General features: G+C 37.3%; 1 protein-coding gene across 6 annotated transcripts in view; it reads right to left on the bottom strand.

Moving 5' to 3' along the window:
- The window catches only part of SLC10A7 (solute carrier family 10 member 7), a 144,107-nt gene that overhangs the window by 112,490 nt on the left and 8,627 nt on the right, over positions 1 to 22,990 (bottom strand). For 3 of the 6 annotated variants that reach the window (XM_080617520.1, XM_080617521.1, XM_080617522.1), the window contains 2 exons: positions 22,443 to 22,579; positions 18,123 to 18,198 (listed from right to left, as the gene is read on the bottom strand). In XM_080617520.1, coding sequence (XP_080473646.1) covers positions 18,123 to 18,198; positions 22,443 to 22,579 — 213 coding nt within the window. Of the gene's footprint in view, positions 1 to 1,286; positions 1,347 to 18,122; positions 18,199 to 22,442; positions 22,580 to 22,990 lie in introns of those variants that run through there. The other 3 variants (XR_013956801.1, XM_080617524.1, XM_080617523.1) reach the window with 2 other exon arrangements.

Below are 22,990 nucleotides of genomic sequence, written 5' to 3'. Positions count from 1 at the left end.
CTGCCTCTGCGATTAAATTCTAATTCATTTCAGATTAGGAAGCAATGAACTAAAACCACTGCTCTGACAAGTTACCTATTCTTATCGACACAGCTCTGGGTACGAATAACGCCAGCCCTGAGGATGGCATAGTAAACAGAAAGAAATGGTGCTAACTTCTGACATTTACAAACAACCATGATAAAAAGAATCTGGATGGGTTACATAAATTTGCTACTATGAGAGTACTGTGGTTTTCTTTTTTTAACTAACATGTACTTACGTAACAGTACCAAAGAGAACAAATAGCTATTACAGACAGGACTGTACTGGAAAGAAAATTTAACCAACAAAAGGGTTAATTAGGGATACAAATTTTCTCAGACTGTTAATAATGGGAATGACACATAGTATGTGCCCATAAGTAATTCTCAGGTATCTTTGATCTTGTGCCCCAAGCGGTTACTGTTGCCTACCATACCCAGGCCTCTGGGACTCTCTCAGAACCAGACATCTGGCTACTTTGTTGTTTTAGACTAATCTTATCCCAGGAGAGCTCAAGAAATGACACCAGGCAAGGAGGGTCCTGGCAAGGGAAAAAACATTACAGTATCAGCAGATTTTTGAGTGGACTACAGCATCAAAATTGTCTTCAAATTTCTATAGGGATCCTGTGGCTTTTCTAGTCTCCAGCTCTGCTTTCTGAATGCACACGATCCTGTTTTAAGGAACTGTTAATCTCTTTGGAGAAGCTAATGAATGATAATCCAAGACAGCGCGTGCGACAAAGGCAAACAGAACTAAGAAAACAGCAAGGAATGGGTGGATTTAATGAAGATTTTATTGAAAGGTCAACACACTGCATGATCAAACAGTGTTTTTAAAAGCCTACAAAAAACCCCGACTCCAACATCCAAACACTCTATTTTTGACTAATTCATGGGGTTTAGCTGCCAGGAGCAGTGTTATCCCTGAAGTATGACCCTCTGACGACTGCAACAGATTCAGCCAAGTGCTCCGGGCTTAGAAACAGGGCAATTCACAATGCATGGAGCCCACAGGGGTAAGATGGGCTGCAAACACAGAGAAAGAAAGGTTTAATTCTAAGGCCAGACTCTCTTACCATCTAAACAGGATATCTGAGGTTTGCCACAGATTCCAGTCCATCAGATTCCCATCCTCCTCAAACCACCATAGATCACATCAGATGTGACACTGGCAGCTGAACAAAAACTGTTACAGAAGGCCCTTTTCCTACATGTGGATGTTCCTGCGTCGTTCCTGCAGCAGTGCTCCTATATCCTAGGTGTTCCCAATGCACGCTTACTGCCTGCAATTGGTAACAGAAAGAACCAGGACACTCAGACCTGGAAGAAATAAAAATCACATGTATTTTTCTGAGGGCAGTAAGCACACCCATACTAAAAACATTTTCCCAGCCATGTACTTCAAGCAGCATTGCTTTTAAAACCTAGGGGTGGCACATAATAATAGCAGTAAGGAAGAGATCAGTTCTGTGTGGCTGTCCTTTCTGTTTCAAACCAACTACCACACCTTTTCTTCCCTTCCACTGGCAAGAGCAACTTAAAAAAATGGATGCTAAATACATTCAGATTCTAATCCTTTTCTAAGGGCAGACCTGTATGATCTAACTTTGCCTCATTTCAGGATATTTTCAAAGTATTCAGAACAAAGCTTCGGAAAAACCTCTGACTAATCCGCTGTATCGCACCAGCTCCCAAAGAAAACAGATCCTGTCAAAACTGTTAAAAAGTGCTACAGACAGAAGCAGTTTGAAAATCGTGTGCTAAACTTTACTAGGGATCATGCTGTTACAGATCATCCTACTTCCTTTTTCTTCCTATTTCTCACACCACAGATATCCTCCTTTCTTCCAGCCACAACATCCCACTCTCGGGAGGAGAAACAATACTAAAAGTTACCCCAATGTATGTTAGCAGCTTCCTAATGCACTGTTAAAAGCTAGATCAAGACAAAAAGAACTTGTGCTTCACTAGTTTTAGTTACATCACATCAACAGTAAACAAACCCTCCTGAACAGTTCAGCGTACTTCAGAGATTCAGAAAGATGCTATGCAATTTTTTTCTGAGTATGAATCAAGCAAATTCTCCTTTGCTTTCTCACCAAGCAGGTATGTTGTTAGAGGGAATGTGGGTTAGTCCAAATAATTCAATTTTTGAATACCAGCAGCACCAGGACAACATAAACTGTTTTGTATGCTCTTTGCATACAACACACGTCCAACAAATATTTCTCTTGAAAGCACTGCTATAATAGCAACTTGTTACAGTTTAATTAATGACTTCCGTGACTACTGCAGCTCGTAAGCAGCTATGCAGCTTTATGCAACAGAATCAAAAAAGTCATAAAACATTCCACACTAAAAACTCACGTTTATTTATTAATACACCATCTACTGCAGAACAATACAGAGTGCAGTGTAACAAGAAAAGCGTTGCAAGGTAGAACAGGTCAAACTAATGCGTTTAAAAAAACAGCACGATTGTTTCAGTGGAGATGGCATTAATACAAGTAACACCAAAAAATTAAGTAAAATGTAGGCTGAATTTTAATTTTGGTATTTTATGCACTGTACAAGCTTAATTATACACCCTCTGTTGTCACTTGCCATAGAATTTGAATGGTGCATCCCACACACTTACCTTTCCCCCTACTACTTTTAAATCAACAAAAAATAAATACTCCACATATGAACACATAAGATGTACTTTACAAAATACACAGAAAATAAGCAGTTAGTCAATAAAGCAAACAAACCCCATACTAATTCTTACATATTAAAGATACAAATATACACAGGATACAGATATAGGTTCTAACAAGCATTTCTCACCTTGTCTAAAAGCACATTTTTGTATGAGTGTCTTAAATATGACAGTTACAGCTTAGATATACATATTACAGACTTATTTTCAAAGCCATATGCCACCACCAGGACTCCAACAGCAAATAAGCAAACACATCAGAACATAAATACTCTTCTGTTTACTCTAAGTATTGATTTATGTTCTATGGGTATCCAAACACTGGTAACTAACACTGCCTTGCATTACCTATTATGAAATTACAGCTATTCAGTGAGGTTTTCTAACAGTAAATAAAACTCCCCACAGCCATTCTCCAAAACTTTAACAGCTGGAAGAAGCAAGCACTGCAACATGAAAGGAATGCCAACATATCCATACAAAGGTAAATCAAATATGAAAACAAACTCCAGAGAAAAAAGGTCTTCAAACAAAATCCATGTTAACAGTTCTCATAATTTGGAAATGGAATGGAACAGCTCCCATTTATCTGCCCTTACAGTAGGAGAGGAAAAGCCATTTCAGACATTAATAACAACACCCTGAACAACATCTGGAACTCCTCCAAGAACCTAGTCTACACCCAAAAGAGTTAATGAACAATATTTTAAATGACATACAGTTCAAGCATTGATCTCACTGCAGAACCATTAATTCTGCCCAAGGACTAAACTCTAACTAGGACTCCCAATTTCAACATATATATGGAAAAGCTGTATATACAAGCCTTGTATACAATATACATACACATCTTTTATATAACAAGATGCATATTACATCTTTCTTCTTTCCTAATCTAGGGCACTTAACAGTATAACTCTCTAGTTCACTGCTGACTATATGTATAATAAGCAGTTCTTCCTGATTTAAATATTTTATTTCTTTATGTATAAACAAACCTAGGAGAAAACATCTATAAGCTACTTTGATTAAAGTCTCCCAGGTTTGGAAGCTGCCTTTACCTCCAGTGAAGGCCAGAGGAAATAGGCTTCTGAATGCACATGGAAGAACTCCGCATTTCCTCCACAGAGCAAAGCTCTATTTCTTATCTTGTAATTAAGTAGCTCGTCAGCTAATAAAATTACTTTATAGGCCTTAAATATCTGCATAAGGAGATAGCAGAGGGAAAGCTTAGTGATTTTTCCCAATGAACACACTTCCTAAAGAAAGATAAGCATGATTATTCTAACTTCAAGATAATGACATACACTTAAACTCATATTTAACGCTCCATGTTTAGAATAATTTACAGTGCAAACAATACTGATACTTGTCTTCACTCTTCTATTTTAAGTTTACAGGCACAGTTTCATTTATTTGAAACAAAGACTGTATTTTCAAAAGATAGTAATTATCATGAGAATACAGTGGACAAAAATGCAGTACTGTACTTATTTATGTATCTACTTAGCATTTTATATCAACTAAACACTTTAGCGTAAGGACGCCAGCTAGGACCAATCACTGCTTCTGGAATTCATCTACTACAAATTGTATAGACCAGATTTTCATTTGTGACTCTTACCTACTCTTATCCAGTCCATTGCTTTGACTTGAACAGAAAAATGTCTCATTTATACTAGGATAAAGAAGAAAAATCATGCCCAAGTTCCCAGGTACCCTCACCAGCAGCACAGGTTTTCTTCTGATGGTAGCAGCTGGCATGTGCTAATTAGAAGGAAAACAAAAATCAACTATTTCTAGTTTTGTAAAAACATCTAAGAAGAGAGAGCTCAGAATAGTCTCAGCCTATTATAATATGCTCTACCGGAGGAAATAACTTGACAAAATGAAATTTTCCATTGCCTCCCATCACACAATTTAGAAGGAAGGTGAAATCTGAAAGACAGGTAATCTCCTTAAAATCTGTTGTATGGCACATCTGCATTAGCCTGCAAAAAGCTATTAGAGTAAGGAAAGACACTCCTTCCCCTCACAACCCACAAAACAAACAAAAAACTCACAACTGCTGATAAAGATACAATAAACACAACCTGGTGGAAGTACTGCTAAATGAGCCATCCTCACAAGATACTGATAAGTTAGTATAACAAGTGATTCACCTGACTAAGATAATGTCTTGCAATTTAGAAACATTGACTGCTACTAAGACCAGGCATCCTGGGAAACATAACATTACTGCAGATTTCAACATGGTTTTTTATTAGTAAGGAAGATGACAACATGCTGGAACTGGCTGATGATTTGAAAGAGGAGGGAAATTAAAATCAGTGTGATCACTTACAGACATGACAGGATGCTTACACAATGGGCACAGTGACTTATATTATGCACAAATACCAGAGGGGGAAGAATTAGGAGGGTGGTAAGCATAACTATACTGCTAAGACAATAAGAAAGACATTCTACGCATTCTGAAGACAAAAATGCATGTTTCAATCCTGTTCACAACTTAGAGAGCTCAGCTGCCAGACTCCCAAAGTACGTGGGTACATAAAGCATCATTATGTAATAGGATTTCATACTTATATAAACCAAAGTAAATCAGTAGTGTAGAGGCTCCTGTTCTGAATTTATGTACATCTAAAAAGAGACAAAACTGTTACCCATAAAACTGAACTCATTTCAATGTAATACTATAAAGAAAAAAGAAAATGCAAAGGAATCAACTAAAAGAAATTAAGGTTACAAGGTAGGTATTTTCTTGTTATCTGCAGAAGATGACTACTTTTGAGTTTTATCTACTGGATGTATCAGGAAGGTTCAAAAAACCAAATGTAGCAATACAGGCATTTGTTACTCAAGGGGTCATGACAGCAGACCTGTTACAAAGCAGAGATGCCCCAGAATGACTCATTTTCAAAAGGGATTTGAATACAGCACTTTACAACACTGCTTATTTTTCTGCGTATTCCATACTTACAAATAACATCTATTGTTCCGAGTTTCTCAGATCATATATTGCAGAGAATCAAGCCATGCAGAAGTCATCAGCATGGAAGGTATGAACAGCAAAAAACATCCTAGTATCAATAGGTCACAGATCTTTGTGACTGTGCTTAGAAAAAGAAATCCCTCACAACTGTACAACAGAGGCTGCACTGCTGGTTGCTTGTAAGAAAGGCCATTGACTAAATTATGAAAATACACACCTTAGAGAACATAACCTATATAGAAAGGCTCACTCAACACAGATATTCTAGACCATTTGGATAATGAAAGTACAGCAAGTATTTCTGAAATAACACGTATGACATTAACATTACAGAGAAAAAAGTTGCAGGCCATATTTTCTAAATTGCATGATCACATGCCATTTTAAAACAGAAGCATAAAATACATCCACAGATCAGAACTGAAATTCTATGTCCAACTTTAATGTTGTCATTTCTTGAATTACAGGCAACCTATTACAGGTTAAAAATCAAAGGACTTTTAAGATATCACATATATGGAATACATGAAAATTTTCCCTAAAAACACATTGATTTTTGAAACAAAGTACTTTAAGTAGAATGAAACCTGATAGCCACTATTAGAGCTGGCTTTCTCTAGTTCCAGTTATAAAACCTTCTTACTGTAGAATTGGGGTGTTACATTTTCAAAGAAATCAAAATATCACTTGCCAAAAATATGTCTGTACTTGTTATTTGTAGTTGTAATTCAGACAACAAATGAACCTTCTAACAAATACCTCTTCTTAAAATAGGTGGAAGGTTTAAGAAAATAAAATACCAAAACCTTAAATCTTACCTAGAAGTGATAGGAAAACAGGACTAAACAGACTCCTTCAAATAAAACCACAACTGGAACTTTCCCATAAACGTAATAACCTTCATGACAGTGAAAGCGCAAGTATGAAGGGATTATTTTTTGCCAATAGTTGTTTAATAATGCGCTTTTAAATACAGCACATCACTGGCAAATTTCAACACTTCTATAAGCAAACAGACTGAGCACTGTAAACTCTGCGAACAAGCAAGTGTTGTTATTGGCAGGGATATTAGTAAAACCATTCCCAAGATGCAGGCACAGAGTTCAGACTCTACTATCAAGCAGATTTCTATTGCTCATTGATACCACTGCAATGCATGCATGCACACATGCACAATCAAGCAAAATGTAAAAGTCTGTTGAATAAACAGACACATGAATATCCATTTCCACTGACAGGATAATAGTCTGGGTCACTAAAAACCTTAGTTTTACTTATGCTTTTCCACTCTTGTTTCCCTTAAACACCTTTCTGGTTTACATGAAATATCAACAAGTAAGGACAGAGACACCATATCACTGCATGAAGATGTGCTTTGATTAATTCATTAGGGACTGAAGATCGTTCAGGTTTAATAAACTACATTTCTATAGGAGTATAGTTATTAACTAAGGAAAGTACTGCCTCTATGCTCTGACGTAGACTGACAGAGCTGAGAAGATAGGATTTTTTCTAAAAGTTTTCATAATTACCAAAAAAAGAGGTTATTTTAATCTAAAAAAGGTGGAAATAAAGCCACAATAGACAGCAATTCTGAACTTCAGTATCCAGATGAGAGGCTGTAAACTCCCCATCGATAATGTAAAAACCTCAGTGAATGTTTCATGCCCCACTATTATGCCTGAGAAATAACTTTTCAGACGCCATTATGTCCGCCATGAACTTGATCTTTCACCTCTAGTGAAAATCCTCTTATAACTATAATTCTGAAGTTAATGATGAGAGATTTCATTTGCTTTCCAAGCACAGATAAAACCTTTTTGAAATACACTCTCACTGCCATGACCTTGGTCTATGACTTAAGAGTTCACCACATGTAATAATTTACTTTGCCCCATGGGGCTCATTGAGATTTCCTTTTAAGAGGTTTTGGATATGCAGTCGGAGCTGAAACACACAGTATGCATCAAAGTATACATCCCCATATACACTACAGGCATTTTGCAATAATATCAACAAACAAAACTAGTACGGATCATTACAAAATATAATAATAAAAAGGTCTAGCTAAACAAAGTCATCCACACTCTAGAAATCCAGCATTTTGGGAGTCTTGCTCTAATAACCCACAATACCAGCTAGAACAGGAAGGTTCAAAATTTCATGGAAGCAGTACATATATGTAAATTGGCAAACTAATCTGTAGAAATACACTGTTGCTCTGGACTTACCAGCTCAAACATAATGCAGTTCAAACACAGTAATATCCTTTTTAGTTTATGTGCCACATCATTACCAGAATTACTAAATTAGACTACCTGCTAGTCTATGGCTTCTTAGCTGATCAGCAGTGTATTAGCTTCTTCGTTTGCTCATGTATTTCTTACTAAACATTCCCTTATTGTTAAAAATAAATAGATGAAGTCTGAACTCCTATATCCACCTCAGTATAAGGGAATATTTTTGTTCCCCTGAATTCTGGGGAAAACCGCTTCAGAAACATTTCCCTTAAATTCAAGCACTGGCTTGCAGCCCTAGCCAAAAAGCACATAGCTACTGCCTCACAATGTTAAGCACACACCAATGAAAGATAACATACTGCTAAGCGCAACTCTGTCGCCTACCAGTTCCCACTTTGCCACTGCTTTGCACTGTCTCACTGAGTGGCGAGGCTGTTGGTGATAACTCCCTGGGGATGCATACAAGGGCCTGAAGCAGGCAGGATTCAGAGGCAGACAGCATGGACCTTGAGAGGTCAGGCTGAGGGTGGTGAGGGGACTCGAAATGCCACAGAAGCAAACAGTCTGGAATCACAGCTTGCAGTGGGGATGTATATGATGAGGTACTCAACGGATTGGTAAAGATTGTATTTAATGGTAAAACTTCTGCCCCATCACACAGATGAATAATCAGGGGTTATAGTGCTTTCAGGGCACCTACAGTAAAGTCAACATCTTAATGATGCTTTCCCAGTCTCCTGCCCCTCAAAATTTCCCAAACACTACCATCTTCTCATAGAGACTTCCCATGTGAGTACAAGAGTTTAAGCCTCTGCTACAGCTACTCTGAGTACTACTGTTTCCCCTGCATCTTTGTTAGTTTAGAAGTGGCAGCAGTAGTAGTGGACTGCAGACAGAAAAAGCCATATGCACAAGGGAACACCTGCAAATATCCTCACGGAGCAGGAAAGCACCCAGCTGTAGGGACCGCATGTCTGAAAAAGGGTTCCCAGGAGGCATGCAGCTTTTCTTCAACACATCCAGAAACAGTTTACCAGCAGCTTGCTCTTTTCAGACTCTGTGATAGGCCAATATTTTCCAGAAACTGGAGCCTAAATAATGCTTTGAAATCAGAGAAAATTTGCTGCTCTACTGCTCTCCACACTTTTTGACAAATGCTCTAACAAATGAACAAAAAGTTTAACAGAAAAATACAAACTGCAAACAATTCTGAAATATCCCGTCTTCCCATACGAGTTCTACAAAAACATTTTAAATAAACTTAGGCTTGTTTATTTTTTTATAAATAAAGGAATTCAGAAATTTCTTCTGTCTCTTCACTCAGATAAGGCTTTCCTCATTGAATGCAAGACACTTTTTCATAGTATGTACTGAATATAATCATTTGACAAACAATTTAGAAGACAAAACCTTCACAATCTTCTTTCATAATCAGAATGACAAAAAAAGGATAATAAAATCAATTTAATTTCCTTGAAAAAGAATAAAATTTAAAGATAATCATTATCCTAAAAGAAAATCCTGCTTCATGGTTTACAGATACGATTTCCACAAATCAGGACTTAACACTACACACCCAAAAAGAGATCTAAAGAAAATATAGAAATATTGAATTTGCAAGCCTTATTGCTTTCTTTCCCATATATTAATATTAGTCACTAAGCAAACATATTCACACCAGATAAAAATGTGCTTGGATAGAACCAAAATGTAAATTGTCTGAAGCTTGGATTTTAACACACAAAAGGCAAATTTAAGAAAGGAGAAACAATGTAGCATGATCTCTTTATAAGCCAGGGTTTAGAACTTGAACATTTCAAGAACAGTAATGCTATTCCTTGACTAAATCCACTAAAGATATTCCTAAAGGGCACTCTGTCTTCTCAATAGACACATTTAATTCGGATTTATCTGCAGTCAATACCAGTAAAAGGCACTTTTTCAGGGTTCAAAATTTTAGGAATGCTTTGCACATTACCATTACAAATATTCTTCATAGAAAAAAAAATACTGAATACTTTTTTTTTCTTTTACAATCAATACTGTTGCATATGAGCTTTTGCTGGTTTTATAAATACATGTTTTCATGCCAAGTCACAACGCTGGGGCCACCAACAGCCACGCTAAACCATTTGCAGTAGTATCCCTTTGTGCAAGAAGGTCCAGGTCCACCGAAACAGGTGAACACATGAACAGAAGGAACCATCTTTCTTGTTCATGGCAAAACAATAAACCCCCTACAAACAACAGACAAAGCTGCATAGTTTCTGTTCTGCTCTATTAGTGACTTAACAAAAAAAAAGTAACATGCAAAGATATAAACACATCACTTACTATTAAAATTAATATTTTTGCTTTGAAAGCCAGGTGAGGGACAGCAGAACCAGAACATTGCATGTTGCTAGGTTTCAGCGCCAGCAAACTGCACTGCTCTACTAAAAGAAAGCCATTAGAAAATGACCATAACACAGTGAATGCTGGCATTGCACAGGCATTCAGTGGAACTAAGACTGCATAAAACACTCCACTGCAAACAAACCACTTATAATTTTTTGAAACTGTTATCTTCAAAATAGTATTTCGAATCTTCACTGCTCTCCAAGAAATGACTGAGGTAGGGAGAGTGGGTAACACTTCCTTCACTAGTAAAATAGCTGCAATCTTTCTTTCAAAAAGCCATAAAGATCAAACAGCAGAGAGTACAGAAGCTGAATTTAAGAGGGGCAGTAGACCCTCCACTCTGCAAATATTTTAACAGAAGTATTACTGATTTGTTAAAACAGTTACAAATGCTTGCTTTGCATAGGCGATGCATTTTGTACAGTACTTCCTGCTCTTGCACACTGCAACTTTACACTGAATTAACCTGCAGACCAAGACAAATACAAAACCACCTTGCTTTAAAAGGCCATTTTTTGTCAAGCGTGACAGCAAGACTTCTTCTGCCCTGACTTCTTTATGCCACAGCTTTCAGGGTCACTGAATATACCATAGCAGACAAAAAAATGATCTCCCCAGCCAAGCACTGTAGAACAGCAACAGTAAAGCCCCTGAAAATATTCTGGTTACAAAGTTGGATCTAAGACAGTTGGGCAAACACAACTGTAAAAACATAAGGCTGTGATGATTCCAGGTAGTTTCTGGCCACAGCCCAAGCAGCTTAGCATAATTTAAACAGGCAATTTTATAACTTTCTAAATTATGGCAGAGCTGCTACAAGAATCCCAGATTTAGGAACGATGAACATGCTGCAAATTCTGTGTCACACATCTTAGAGTACATAAAGTTGTGCCATTCAGAGATTTAATATATTTTTTGCACTTCCCTAATCCCAAGAATGCAAAACGGTCTTTTTCCACTGGACACCTTATAAGCCATGTAGAGGCACTGGCAGCCAGGGAAAAAAATATTTTATCACAAGTCTAACTCAACCACTGACAACTTAGGTTCATAAATCAGCTGCTTTTCAAAGGTGCTTGAAAGTGACAATTTCAGAGGCCTCACTGTTAGCCTGAACTTGCTTCCACTCAATGAAGAGCAGAGCTGACTGCTTGTGAAAATCCTGTGCATTTTGAACTGTTCAGGTAGTGGATCTGTATTAGAAATACTAGTGATAAAGAAGAACAGTGATAGAGGGAAAAAAAAACCAGACCAACAGAAGATACCACAGTTGCTTTGGGTTATAGAAGACTTGAGAAGACGATGAGGAACTCTAGAGATATCTAATGGAGCTGCATGACTGGGACACATTGTAGTTATGAAATTCATATTGTAAGTAATAATTTGGACTACTCCTATTCATTGATGGACATAAAATGCACTCACCACTCAGGGAAGGAAAAAACCCTAAGTATCAATAAATAGTTCAATAAAAAACATCTGCTCAAAGCACAGTAATGATAAAAGAAAAGTAAACTCTTAGGATACATAAAAAATTAGACTGTAATACTAGAATAGAGTGAATTTAATAGCACAACAGCTCCTATGTCCATACAAGGCTTACACTTACACAGTTAATTCTTTATATTCGTACATGTGAAGTACAGACATCTTCCCTAAATTTGTCCTCTGACACCCACATACATTTCATAGAGACTTCAGTGTATATCTAATGTAGAATTAGTTACATTTTCATTTAGCACTATTTGATCTGTGTGGGCAGACAAAATTTATTACTTGGGAAACAAAACAAGCCAAAACAAGAAAGGAAGAAACCCCACCACATTTTCATAATAGGCTTTTTCTTTTTACAGTACTGAATTTAAAAGCAATACAATGAAATTACCATTTCATAAACAAAACCTAAAAATATGAATATTTCAAGTGCAATTTAGAAATCACATTTTATACAACATTACTGTAAATTTTGACATATTTAGAGAAGAACAATATTACAGAAGATAACTAAACATCATGACACATATAGATTTCTTGAAGATCTTACATGATTTTGTTTCATAATGCTCATGTGTTACCTTCCAAAGGTAAATACCCCTGGTGAACTGGTGCACCAGTGTATGAATCATGAACCATTAGAGCTTGTACTTCTTTTTATTCATTTTATTTTGTTTTGCTTTTAAAGGTTAATGTACATGTATACACAGTTCAAAGAACTTTAGATATTTTTAGAGAAATCAATACCTTTCCTGTGACTTTACAGTAGTGTTAGGGTTCACATTTTTGTTTTTACTTAAAAAAACTCCACTGCTCACAAACAGAGGAATTTCCCAGTGCTCACTTCTCAGTAAATACTCATATGTTCTTTATTTTAAAATATTAGTTAAAACTATTGCATATAATTTGTTGGCAAAATGTTACTAATCTCCCTGTGGACCTTACAAAATCAGTTTTATGTTCTACATCCGCTTCAGAAAGCAAATCTAAAAATCAATACTAGAACTCCTTTGTATCTTATTTTGTAAATACTCTCCTAGCTTCCTTCATTACAGTCTATTTTCTATTATCTTTTCTTGCATAAGCAACACCTTGTTATACAAAAGGTATAGCAGATCCACATGAAAGTTGCAAAAAAATAAAACAGCACATTGATTATGCGGTTTCGTACAAGCTACAGCTTAACTGAACAAAAAGGCACCCTCAATAGTTTTGTCGTGCATGACAGCAAAATAGCCAAAGTATTCTTCAATAAAATGAACTGTCTGCCATGATTTATCTGTACGATTCCATCACAGCTCTTGCCTGTTATGTTACACTTTTCAAAAATATGTCATTAAGCTGCCATAAAAGTCATCTCAAATTGGTTTTGCTCCCAAACTGATAATAGACTTACAGATCTAATTTTCAACCTCTTCTCTTCATTACTTTGATTCTTAAGGAGAATATGACATCTGCTGTCTGAATACTTTGTAGTAATATCTGGCATCTCTACAGCATTTCTGTCTGAGATCTCTAGGTTTTTAATCGGTTTGTCTTTAGAGCACCTAGAAATGCTGACATATTTATTTGTCTCTCTCTTGCAGAAATGCATGGCTTTTAAATAAATCTGTTTTATAATTTCACTGAAAAACTATGAGACTTTCTGAGGGGGGAAAAAAAAAATAAAAACCTTCCGTGCTCTCAGACATTGCAAAGTCATTAAAATCCTGACCATTCACACTCAACAAGAGCAAAGAACAGAAGTGAGGCCTCCTGGTTTTGATTCCAAGTTTTTTTAACTACACTGACTGTCATTTTCATGAATCATGAGACTTTGTAAATGCTACTGATGACAGAAACAACTGATTGAGAAAGTATCGCCAAATTAGATTCTGATTTTTCATGGTGATTCCTCCTTATTTTTTTGCCACTGTACATACGAACATTTTTTTTGTTTCACGTAAGGCCTCATATGCTTCTAATTAAATTCAGTACTTGAAACTGGCTTTGCTAATGAACTAAATGTATTTGTGACAAAAGCTAGGAATCGGCTATTTTAGAAAGTTGTCTGCAGGGTTAATGAAAGTAACATCATATAGGAAGATATCACAAGAACAATGATGGAAAACTGGAATGAAGAGAGAGAAACAGAAAGAAGAAGCAAGAGTTGAAAGACAGGTGAGAAAACAAAGCACACGTCATACATAGACCATGGAGAGGAGTTGAAGAATGGGTCACAGAGTCAATAAGGGTGAATTTGTAGCCCTACTAAACAATTTGTATTTCTGCTCATCTCACCAAGAACAGCTACTTCCACCAGAAGACAGAATATCCATAAATCATCTTCCTGTCCAAGATTTTCAGGGAGCACAGAGAGGTTTTTCTCCCCACTGCTTATATCTCTCATTTGCCAAACCCCCTCGGGACAGAATAACACTGGCTCCTAGCTTGTCTGAATCTTTGGAAAGGAATTATAATTTTTACCGTACCTTCTTCCAACAACCATAGGTAAATATTTTACAGTGCTGCTTATCAGACAATTTTGAAACATGGTACCTATATCACTACTGGTACACAAGTTATACTGAGGCAGTACAGAAATACTGTCTTGAACAGCTAAACACCTCTGCTGCTACCACTGCCGTTAATGGCAATATGTAAAGAAATGAGATTTGAAAAGTCTGTCTTAAGTCTCATGTAAAAAGCAGTACTGGCAGTGAGCTAGTCAATCCATTATTCTCCTTGCATCTAGAATCTTTTGTTCTTCCATTCTGCTAATACCAACACCATTCTCTCCCATGGATTATGGAAAAAAAAAAAACAAAACAAAACAAACAAAAAAATCACCCATAAAAATCTGCTACTGGTTTGCAGTACGATTATTTCTTTGGCTGGTTTTTAATTTCTTTCTTATAAAGCTGCAGAGATCTCCCCTCTGCCTTAATTCTTATGACATGCGAAGAAGGCTCTTTCCAGTTCCCTAAAACAAGCCACCAATCATCAGAGCTAAGTGAAGACATAAGTTTTTCCCCTCAAACACCAAACACCTTTTCGGCTTCCAAGTCTAATGCCTCTCCCCAACATAATGCAGTGGATACAGCAAGATTGTCTTCCCTTATTAATGGAAGGTTACTGCTGAAGGGATTTTGATAAAGTCTGATTTCCTCTGCAATGTCCCAAACTTCAAAACCAGCCCCCACCTGGCTCATCTGCCAGGCATACTGCAAAGTAGTACCAATGGCTAACGTGGCAGCGTTTCGAAGGCACACCCAACAGACGCTAAGACTAGAAATTTGAAAGTGATATAGATCACAGGGTTGGTGATCAAACAATGTACAGGAAGAAGGAAGACCGATTTTTGCTTTGGACAATTTTACATTTCAACTCTTGAGTAACTGTTCGGCTGCTGTGCTCTTACAGATCAAGAGGACTCAAAAAACTTCGGTACACTTTTTTTGATATATCACACATTTGAATCATCAGGAAAACAAACACTGGTAAATTGTACAGTTGCTATTGAACACTGACAGTTAAAGAATAAAGATTTTTATCTTACCTGGGTTTGCACTTACAACTCCAGAACATTAACTTTTAAAATGAGGAACACAGTTTAATCAGAATTCTTAGTATCAGCTTTGATGACCACACCTTCATTAGCCAACAAAAGCAGAGCATTTTATTTTGTGCCTTCAGGCATGTATCAGTGAACATCTACAGACACTTGTAAGACTAACAAAAATGTCTTCCTTTCGTTATTTCACTAACAATTTTTCCAACTGATATGCAGCAAAATCTCCCATCCAAATAGCTTCTAGTAACGTAGACTCTCTTAAGTATTTGACCAAACACTTAATCACCGTCCCAGAACAATAAAATATAGCTCTTACATAAGGTTTTTCAGCAGTGATCTTTAAACACTTCACAAAGTTGCCCTGATCCATTACTGCTAACCTCAGAGACAAAATATCCCACTGTTTTACCCAACAGGTTAATGACAGAGCTAAAAATAGAATCCTTGTTTCCTCAGCCCAGGTTGAATACTACTTCTACCATGCCATAGTGCCTGACACTTCTTTGAGAATAACCCAGGTCCAACCTGACATTTAACAGTCACTTCTACTTAGATAAAGAAAACCTAAAACCTTCTATACTGTCATAACACAGCCAACTACCACGGCTCTCATGTACTGTGCTTCAAGAAATCCAAAGAGGTCTTCAGAGCACTTACTGAGGGCATGCCTGTACTCTGAAGCAGCAGGACACTTCTCAGACTAATTAGGTCATGTGGAGCTTCCTCACTATATTGCTTCTGAGCAAGCTCATTTATCTTCATAGTACATTATGCAGCATAGATACACCCTCAGACAAATCAATTTCTCTAGGTAAGGAATACATGCTTGACGAGGCAAATGCCATTTAAGAGACACTATTATGAACAAATGCTCTCATAGCACAATCACTTGTATTTCCAGTTGACTCCCAGGTTTAAATTCTTTGTAGATCAGAATGGATTTACATAAAAATGGGAAAAAGTGATTTGTCCTGCTCATGTCAGAATGAAAAAATAGATCAGTAATGGCTAGGTGAAATTTGATGAGGACAGATGTGAGAGGGTCTTCTTCCCTAGCATGAGGGATATGATTTGCTATACTGCAGAAGAAAAATTAACAATAGTCTGAATGACAGAGAAGCATCAAATTCCAAAAGTATGTTTTCACTGGAAGCTTGCTCAAGTTTGGCAATAAATTTGCCACACACTGAGCATGTTTAAAGGGTATTTCTCTTGCACATCTTCCTAGAGCCTGACTGAGACTCTCAGTTCTCAAGACCCAATTCTCAATTCACTCTGTCTCTGCTCACAGCAACTATCTTTAAAAATCACCAACAAGGTATGCATTTTTACATACCTCCAACACCGGTTTGGTACAGAAGAATAGAGGTTCAAGCTTACTTTGTCAGTGTTTTATGCAATTACTTACACAAGCTTCACATGATAGAAGGTTTCTGGGTTTCACCTGATATAAAACACACACACCCTCACCACCTCAGAAGAAAACTACCATGAAAAAAAAAAAAAAGTGAACTCTAATGGTCAAGAAACCAAAGTACTTCTCTCCCTCCTGCACACAAATGCTGTATGATATTGCCATCAAGTAACCAATCACACTGTATTTTTTCCAGATGATCTTTTCCTTGTTCTAAGGATAGGACAGACAGTGCTAACACTGAATGAGCACTCATTCAGTACTCCATTTCATCCTCACTGTTCACTGTGTGGCATCTCTGCATAATTTACAGCACCTACATCTAGAATCGTAACTAGAAAACATCTCACTTTTCTGTTGATTACTATTATGCACCTGAATTGTTTCTTTATACTAAACACTCCACAGCACCTCCATTAGACAATTTTATGACTCTTGTTCTCAGGTAGCAAACCACGAGACAGCAATGTGCATCAGGATTGCCCGTAATTAGAGATGCTTGAGTTGAAATGCTTTGGGTCTCTCTTCAGAGGATAGAGCAATTAAACAGCACTTTGTCAGTACAAATACAACTTCAATCTATTTCAGTGCTATCATGTGTTTTCAAAGCTGACATTAATCGGTCCCAAGAGTCTGAACTCATAAAATGAGAAGTACACAACTAATGGCCGTATTTAAAAAATGTAGTTGGAAGTGTCTCACCCAACCTCACACAGGAGCAATATGGCTGAATTCAGATTTGGCTGTAACCCTCCAGAACAGCATCTAAATGGACCTAGCTTTAAAACCAATCTCTTCTAGTGTTATTCTCTCCCTTCCTCACCTACCAGGTCTCATCTACCTTCAGCAGTTCTGAGAAAGCAGGTGTAAAGGAAACAACCTCATTGGTTAGGATCTCTTAATACTAAACACCTTTCAAGCAATCACTGCAAAGGCAGATCTTCACCACAAAGTTGCTGGTCTACAAGGTAACCAGTACACAGCATACAAACGTTACAGGATTAGCACTTACAGTGCAGCAACAAACAGAAATCTCTTAACACCAACTTCTATCAGAATGTTTTCTATCACCTCAGGAAACTGAGTTTCTTTCAGTTTGACCAATGCCAGCAGACAACATATCACTATTTCCCTTTTACACCAGCACAATACCCAAGCCTTAATTACAGAATTTTTACAAAACACAATAGTATCACATTGCAGTCAGTGTTTTGCCACAAGCTCATCATAAACAAATATTTGTGTGAACTTCTGTTAAAAAAAGAAAAAAACACATTCAAAAGCAAAATGAAAACTCACCTCATTTCCACCAACAGCTTTGGTTAAAATTACTGCAGAAGACACAGGAGGAGGCATGCAGCCTACTGTCTGCAAGCTGAAAACAACAAAAACAGTTGTTACATTCCTCACATGATGCAAACACTATGCAACCTCAAACCTTAAAATATGAAGTAGCCAAGTAGAAAAAAAAAAAAATAATCTTATCACCTGTGCAACCCAGTTTGTGTTACAGTTACAGCCCTGCACCAGCTGGCAGGATTTCTCTGCCATCTCTTACCAACCACCACAGTGATGAGTCATGTCACCATTTAAAACCCCAAACACGTAACTTGTCTGTGACTCCATTTCCCCTGTCTGCAGTACTGTATCTACCATTCCCAAAGATATCTATACTTCTGTTCACAAAGATAGCTGCACCAAGTGTCCTGATGTAGTAAAGTTTGTAGCGTGTTTTGAGATACCTGCAACTATTTGGGGAAAAAAAAATAAATAATAAGGATGAAAGTTCCTATTTTCTTGAAAAGGCAAAAAAATAATGCAGTTAAGCTCTTTATTTCCTGAACATTAAAAGGCCATCAAATGTTTAATTTTTATGCATGCTTTCACTTCCTAGTAAAATCAATTGACTTAGATTAATCAAAAAAAATGCTGTTGCAAAGTAAGAAAAAACAGTGGTGAGCTTTCCTTTGTCTTCAAAGACAGTCTGCTAAAACTGGCTATTACAAGAATTAGATGTATCAAATGTGTACATAGAAACAAGAACATATCACAGTATATTACAATTAAATTTAGGGCTGAGTAATATAGAGTTTGTGAAGAAAAAGTGTTTTGACTTAGAAGGAACAGTAAGGCATGGAATAAAACAGTCTACAAAACCCCAAAAAGCATGGAATCTGTGTTTTCCAGTACTGGAGTTTAAGACAATATTCTAGTGCAGAACAATCAATTACTAGTGGTGAACTCCTTTGCACTTGTAACTGTGTTAGTCCATCCCTGAGAAATGCAGTGTCAAAAAGCTGTAGCAAACAGAAGTGCTAAATCAGAGCCATAGAATCAACCAGGTTGGAACAATGGGGAGCATATTACAGTGCAATTGATACGCTGCAAATATACAAAAAGCTTGAACAGAAGAAACAGGTAAATGGCAATGATGGTATTCAGTTTGTCAGCTACAGACACTGTGGAAAAGGAAAGAGGCAACCAATGCAAGCAATATATAAATCCAATCACAACATGCCAAACACCACCTTGGAATTACATAGTACCTTTAGCTTACAGTGAATAAGCTATGGAAGCAGAGGGTTGTCAGCACTTAGCAGGATAAGGTTATCTTGAAAAGAAATACAGGAAAAAGAAATGGTGTGAAAATGTTTACAAATATGTATGAAACTATACAGTAGATAAACACATGGTGAGTCTGATGTCCATCCCCTACATCGGCTGTGACTCTATGTGGTCTCTCTGCAGGCAGCTCCTAGAACTTCTTGCCTGAACTGATAAGGGGTGGATTAAGTTCAAAGTTATCCAGAGAGGTATGAAATGCGTGCAAGGGCATTCATCTCAGCTGGCAGGGATTTTCCACACTATAAGGGAAAGATTTAATAATACGATCTCTGTGAACCCTCACAACTTTAAAATAATACATTTGGAATTAAAAAAAAAAAAAAAAAGCCTTAAAATCACTACCGAACTACAGCTTTTAGTATTCATCATATGAAAAAATTAATCTACAAAAAACTTGGTACACACTAAATGGAAATACTTTTAATCAGGTGTATCAGAACATGCACCTGTGAACTTTCTTCTTGCTTTGTATCAACTACACACAATTCTACCAGTATAGAAACACATTCCTCTAATGGCCTAACAGATTACTACAGATAACCAAACAAACATTTCAGTGGTTCAGGCATAGTATAAGCATTAACATCAGGGGTCCAAACACTTGCTGAAGAACAATAATACCTGTTCTGCTGAAACATTACAGACAACTGAGTAGTAGGGTCCACAGCCCTATATTTTAGGTATGGAATTACCATGTCTTATACCAGATCTTTGCATCTTGTGCCTTACCACCTGTGCTGTAAATGCTATCTATATGCTAAGAATGGCAGAAGAGTGGAATCTGTGCAAACATTAATAACCTGCTTCATGCACCTTTTGTCAATGCAAAACCTAGTTAGCTAACAAAAAATTAACTTAGAAGATGCTTAGGCTAGACACCCTTGGGAGCATATGCCTTTTTTCCAGGCCTTTGTGAGGACTATTAACTAGCTCCTACTGCAATTTGTGCTAAACAAGCATACAGAGAAAGTGACTTTGCCAAAGCCGGTCTTGTCTCCCTGTTTTTCATCAAAGTACTTCAGTGTTTCTAGGGAATAAAGGCTACAGCTGTGGGGCATTAGGATGAACTTCTGGTTAGCAAGAGCGGCCAAGGCACAGACTGTTCCTCACATTCGCTCCACACTCTCCTTTCAGGCAACCATACAGAGTCTTATGAGTACCTGCCTTAAAATGTGTTACCCTAGAATGAGAACAGAACTTAGTATTTTCTGCACCTGCATAGCACTGAAGGTACAGCTCGCACAAGGCTCCCTTTCCAATGGACGTCTCAGAGCCAAAAAATGGCTGCTGCTCTGAGCATATTTTGAACAGCAGTATTTATCAAAAAGGTACTTAAAAACCACACACACACAACAGAAAAGCCCCACCTTCATTTAACTCCTCAATCTGACTATTCTTTAAATGAAATCTCAGTACAACAGTTACTGCACTGGAAGACAAAAATACAGCCGAAACAGAAACAGTACTCAAGGAACAAGTGCCTGCAAAATTGAAACATTTAGAAGTATACTAGCTCACTGGTAAAATACAGACACACTTTCATGAAAAACGAGGCTGGTTTAGGCTCCACGTTTAAGAAGACACACATACAAGTGGTTATTTTTTAAAAAGATAGATACACATGCAGTTTTAAATGCAGTTTTACAGGTGTGCATGTAAACACATTCAAATATACTCATCCATGTCACAGATTATCCCTTAAATAGTAAGAACCAAAGTGGTGTAAGAGTCATAGGAAAGAAGGAATGAGAAGTGCTGCAAGGAACAAAAAAAAAAAACCACCAAAACACTCTCTTGCACTTTGCACTTAAGAAAGAGACCTCACGGATTAGGAGGGAATTTTGGCTCACTGTGGAAAATCATGCCTTTGTTCTAGCTCAGAAAAAACTTAGCAACAATTTAACTTTAATGAACAACCTTTACTATATATAGCTAAAAGCAAATGGACATTGTACAGCAACCTTGTTACCTCCTTGACATACGGTTAAGCAAAACAGTGCTAACATTTAAATGATCCTATGATCTCAATTTCACCTTCCCAGTATCATTTGGATCACTTCACATGTGGTGGAACACCTGCAGAAGCCTCTTAAAAGCAGAACAAAATGTTCTTTTAAGTTTAGGCCTTGTAAAACAGAAACAGCTTTATCAAGCTGAATAAAAGCTTGATATAATCAGCTGTTAAAAGCTGAACTTTTAGGACAGGGAAGTCTCCCCAAGCAATGTTTCACCAAGCAGTAAGAAACAATGGAGATTCTTTAAGTAGCTTTCTAAAACAATTGATTTTTGCATTGAAACACTCCAGTGTAACTGCATGGTGCCACGTATTGACCTCTGATTGTGAAAAAAAGCTTTTTATTTTTTATCATCTATCACTACTGCACCTTTGTGCAGCATCTACACTACTACAGCTTTGGAAGCATGCATTGGCAGAGTACACCAAAGATTAAAAACACATTATTTTCATGGTAACAGCTTCTGCTCCCCTCAAAGTTCTCCTCCTACAGAAACTTCACTCTCTCTTTTCCCACCCTTTCCCCCATAATTTAGCTAGGAGCAGATACTGAATCCCAATCTGGACACATGCAAGAGATGGTCAATAAAGACTAAAACCAGAATTGAACACCAGTACATGACATACACAGTATTTATGCACCGATTTACATTTTTTTTTCCTTCAGCACTCCTTTTCCTTCCTCCACAGGGAAAATTACACCCAGCACAGCACTCAAACTGTGCTTTATGAAAGAGAAAGCTAGTCTGATGAAAGCTCCCCACAGATGAAACTAACTGACCAGACTTCCCAAAAATGAGACCAGCTCCTGAAAGGATAATCTTGTGTGTGTACCATGTTTCCGACAGCAAAGTGCTGAAGCACAAAATCAACCAGCAAAATCCATTCACAATACAAGTCCTAAAGCACCCACTGCAGGATAAGCAGTCCTATAAGAAGACAGATATAAACATATTTCACTCCATTATGCTTAAACATACCCTTTTAAAAGCCATTCATTTATAGGTGTGATTGATAATAGCTGAAGAAAGAGCCATATTGCTGTTGGGAAGAACACAAGTGTAAAAATCTGGACAAAAAGGTGTAGTTTCACATGCATCAAAGCACTTGTCAGCTCCTGCAAGAGAAAAAGAAGAGAGGAAGTTGCAGTCATAACAGTCGAAGTAGGATCACGTTTGTGCTTTTAAAACTACGATCATCTTTATAATACAAAGACAGTGCATGTCAAAAAGGCACCTTTAGGGATCATCTGATCCCTTCTTTAATAATGAAGTACATCCAGGCAACATAAAAGCTCTGGCAGCTCCTGGACATCTCTCCAACAGAACTGTCCACCATTTCAATAACAGTATAGCTCTCACAACAGTAGCTCTCCAGCAGGCAGCCTTAGCACTTTGCCACTGCTTCAAAACCTGTGTTAACTATGCTGACGGCCTGTTTACTTTATTTACTGCTGATATCAAGAGGAAGGGAAATTTGTAGTGTCCACATGATTTCAAAATAACGTCTAGCCTAAGACAGCCACAAA

The sequence above is a fragment of the Psittacula echo genome (genome assembly GCF_963264785.1).
Source record: "Psittacula echo genome assembly, chromosome: 1".
Classification (NCBI taxonomy): Eukaryota; Metazoa; Chordata; class Aves; order Psittaciformes; family Psittacidae; genus Psittacula; species Psittacula echo.
Note: the sequence above shows the minus strand (reverse complement) of the source record. Positions and strands in the feature narration are given on the sequence as shown.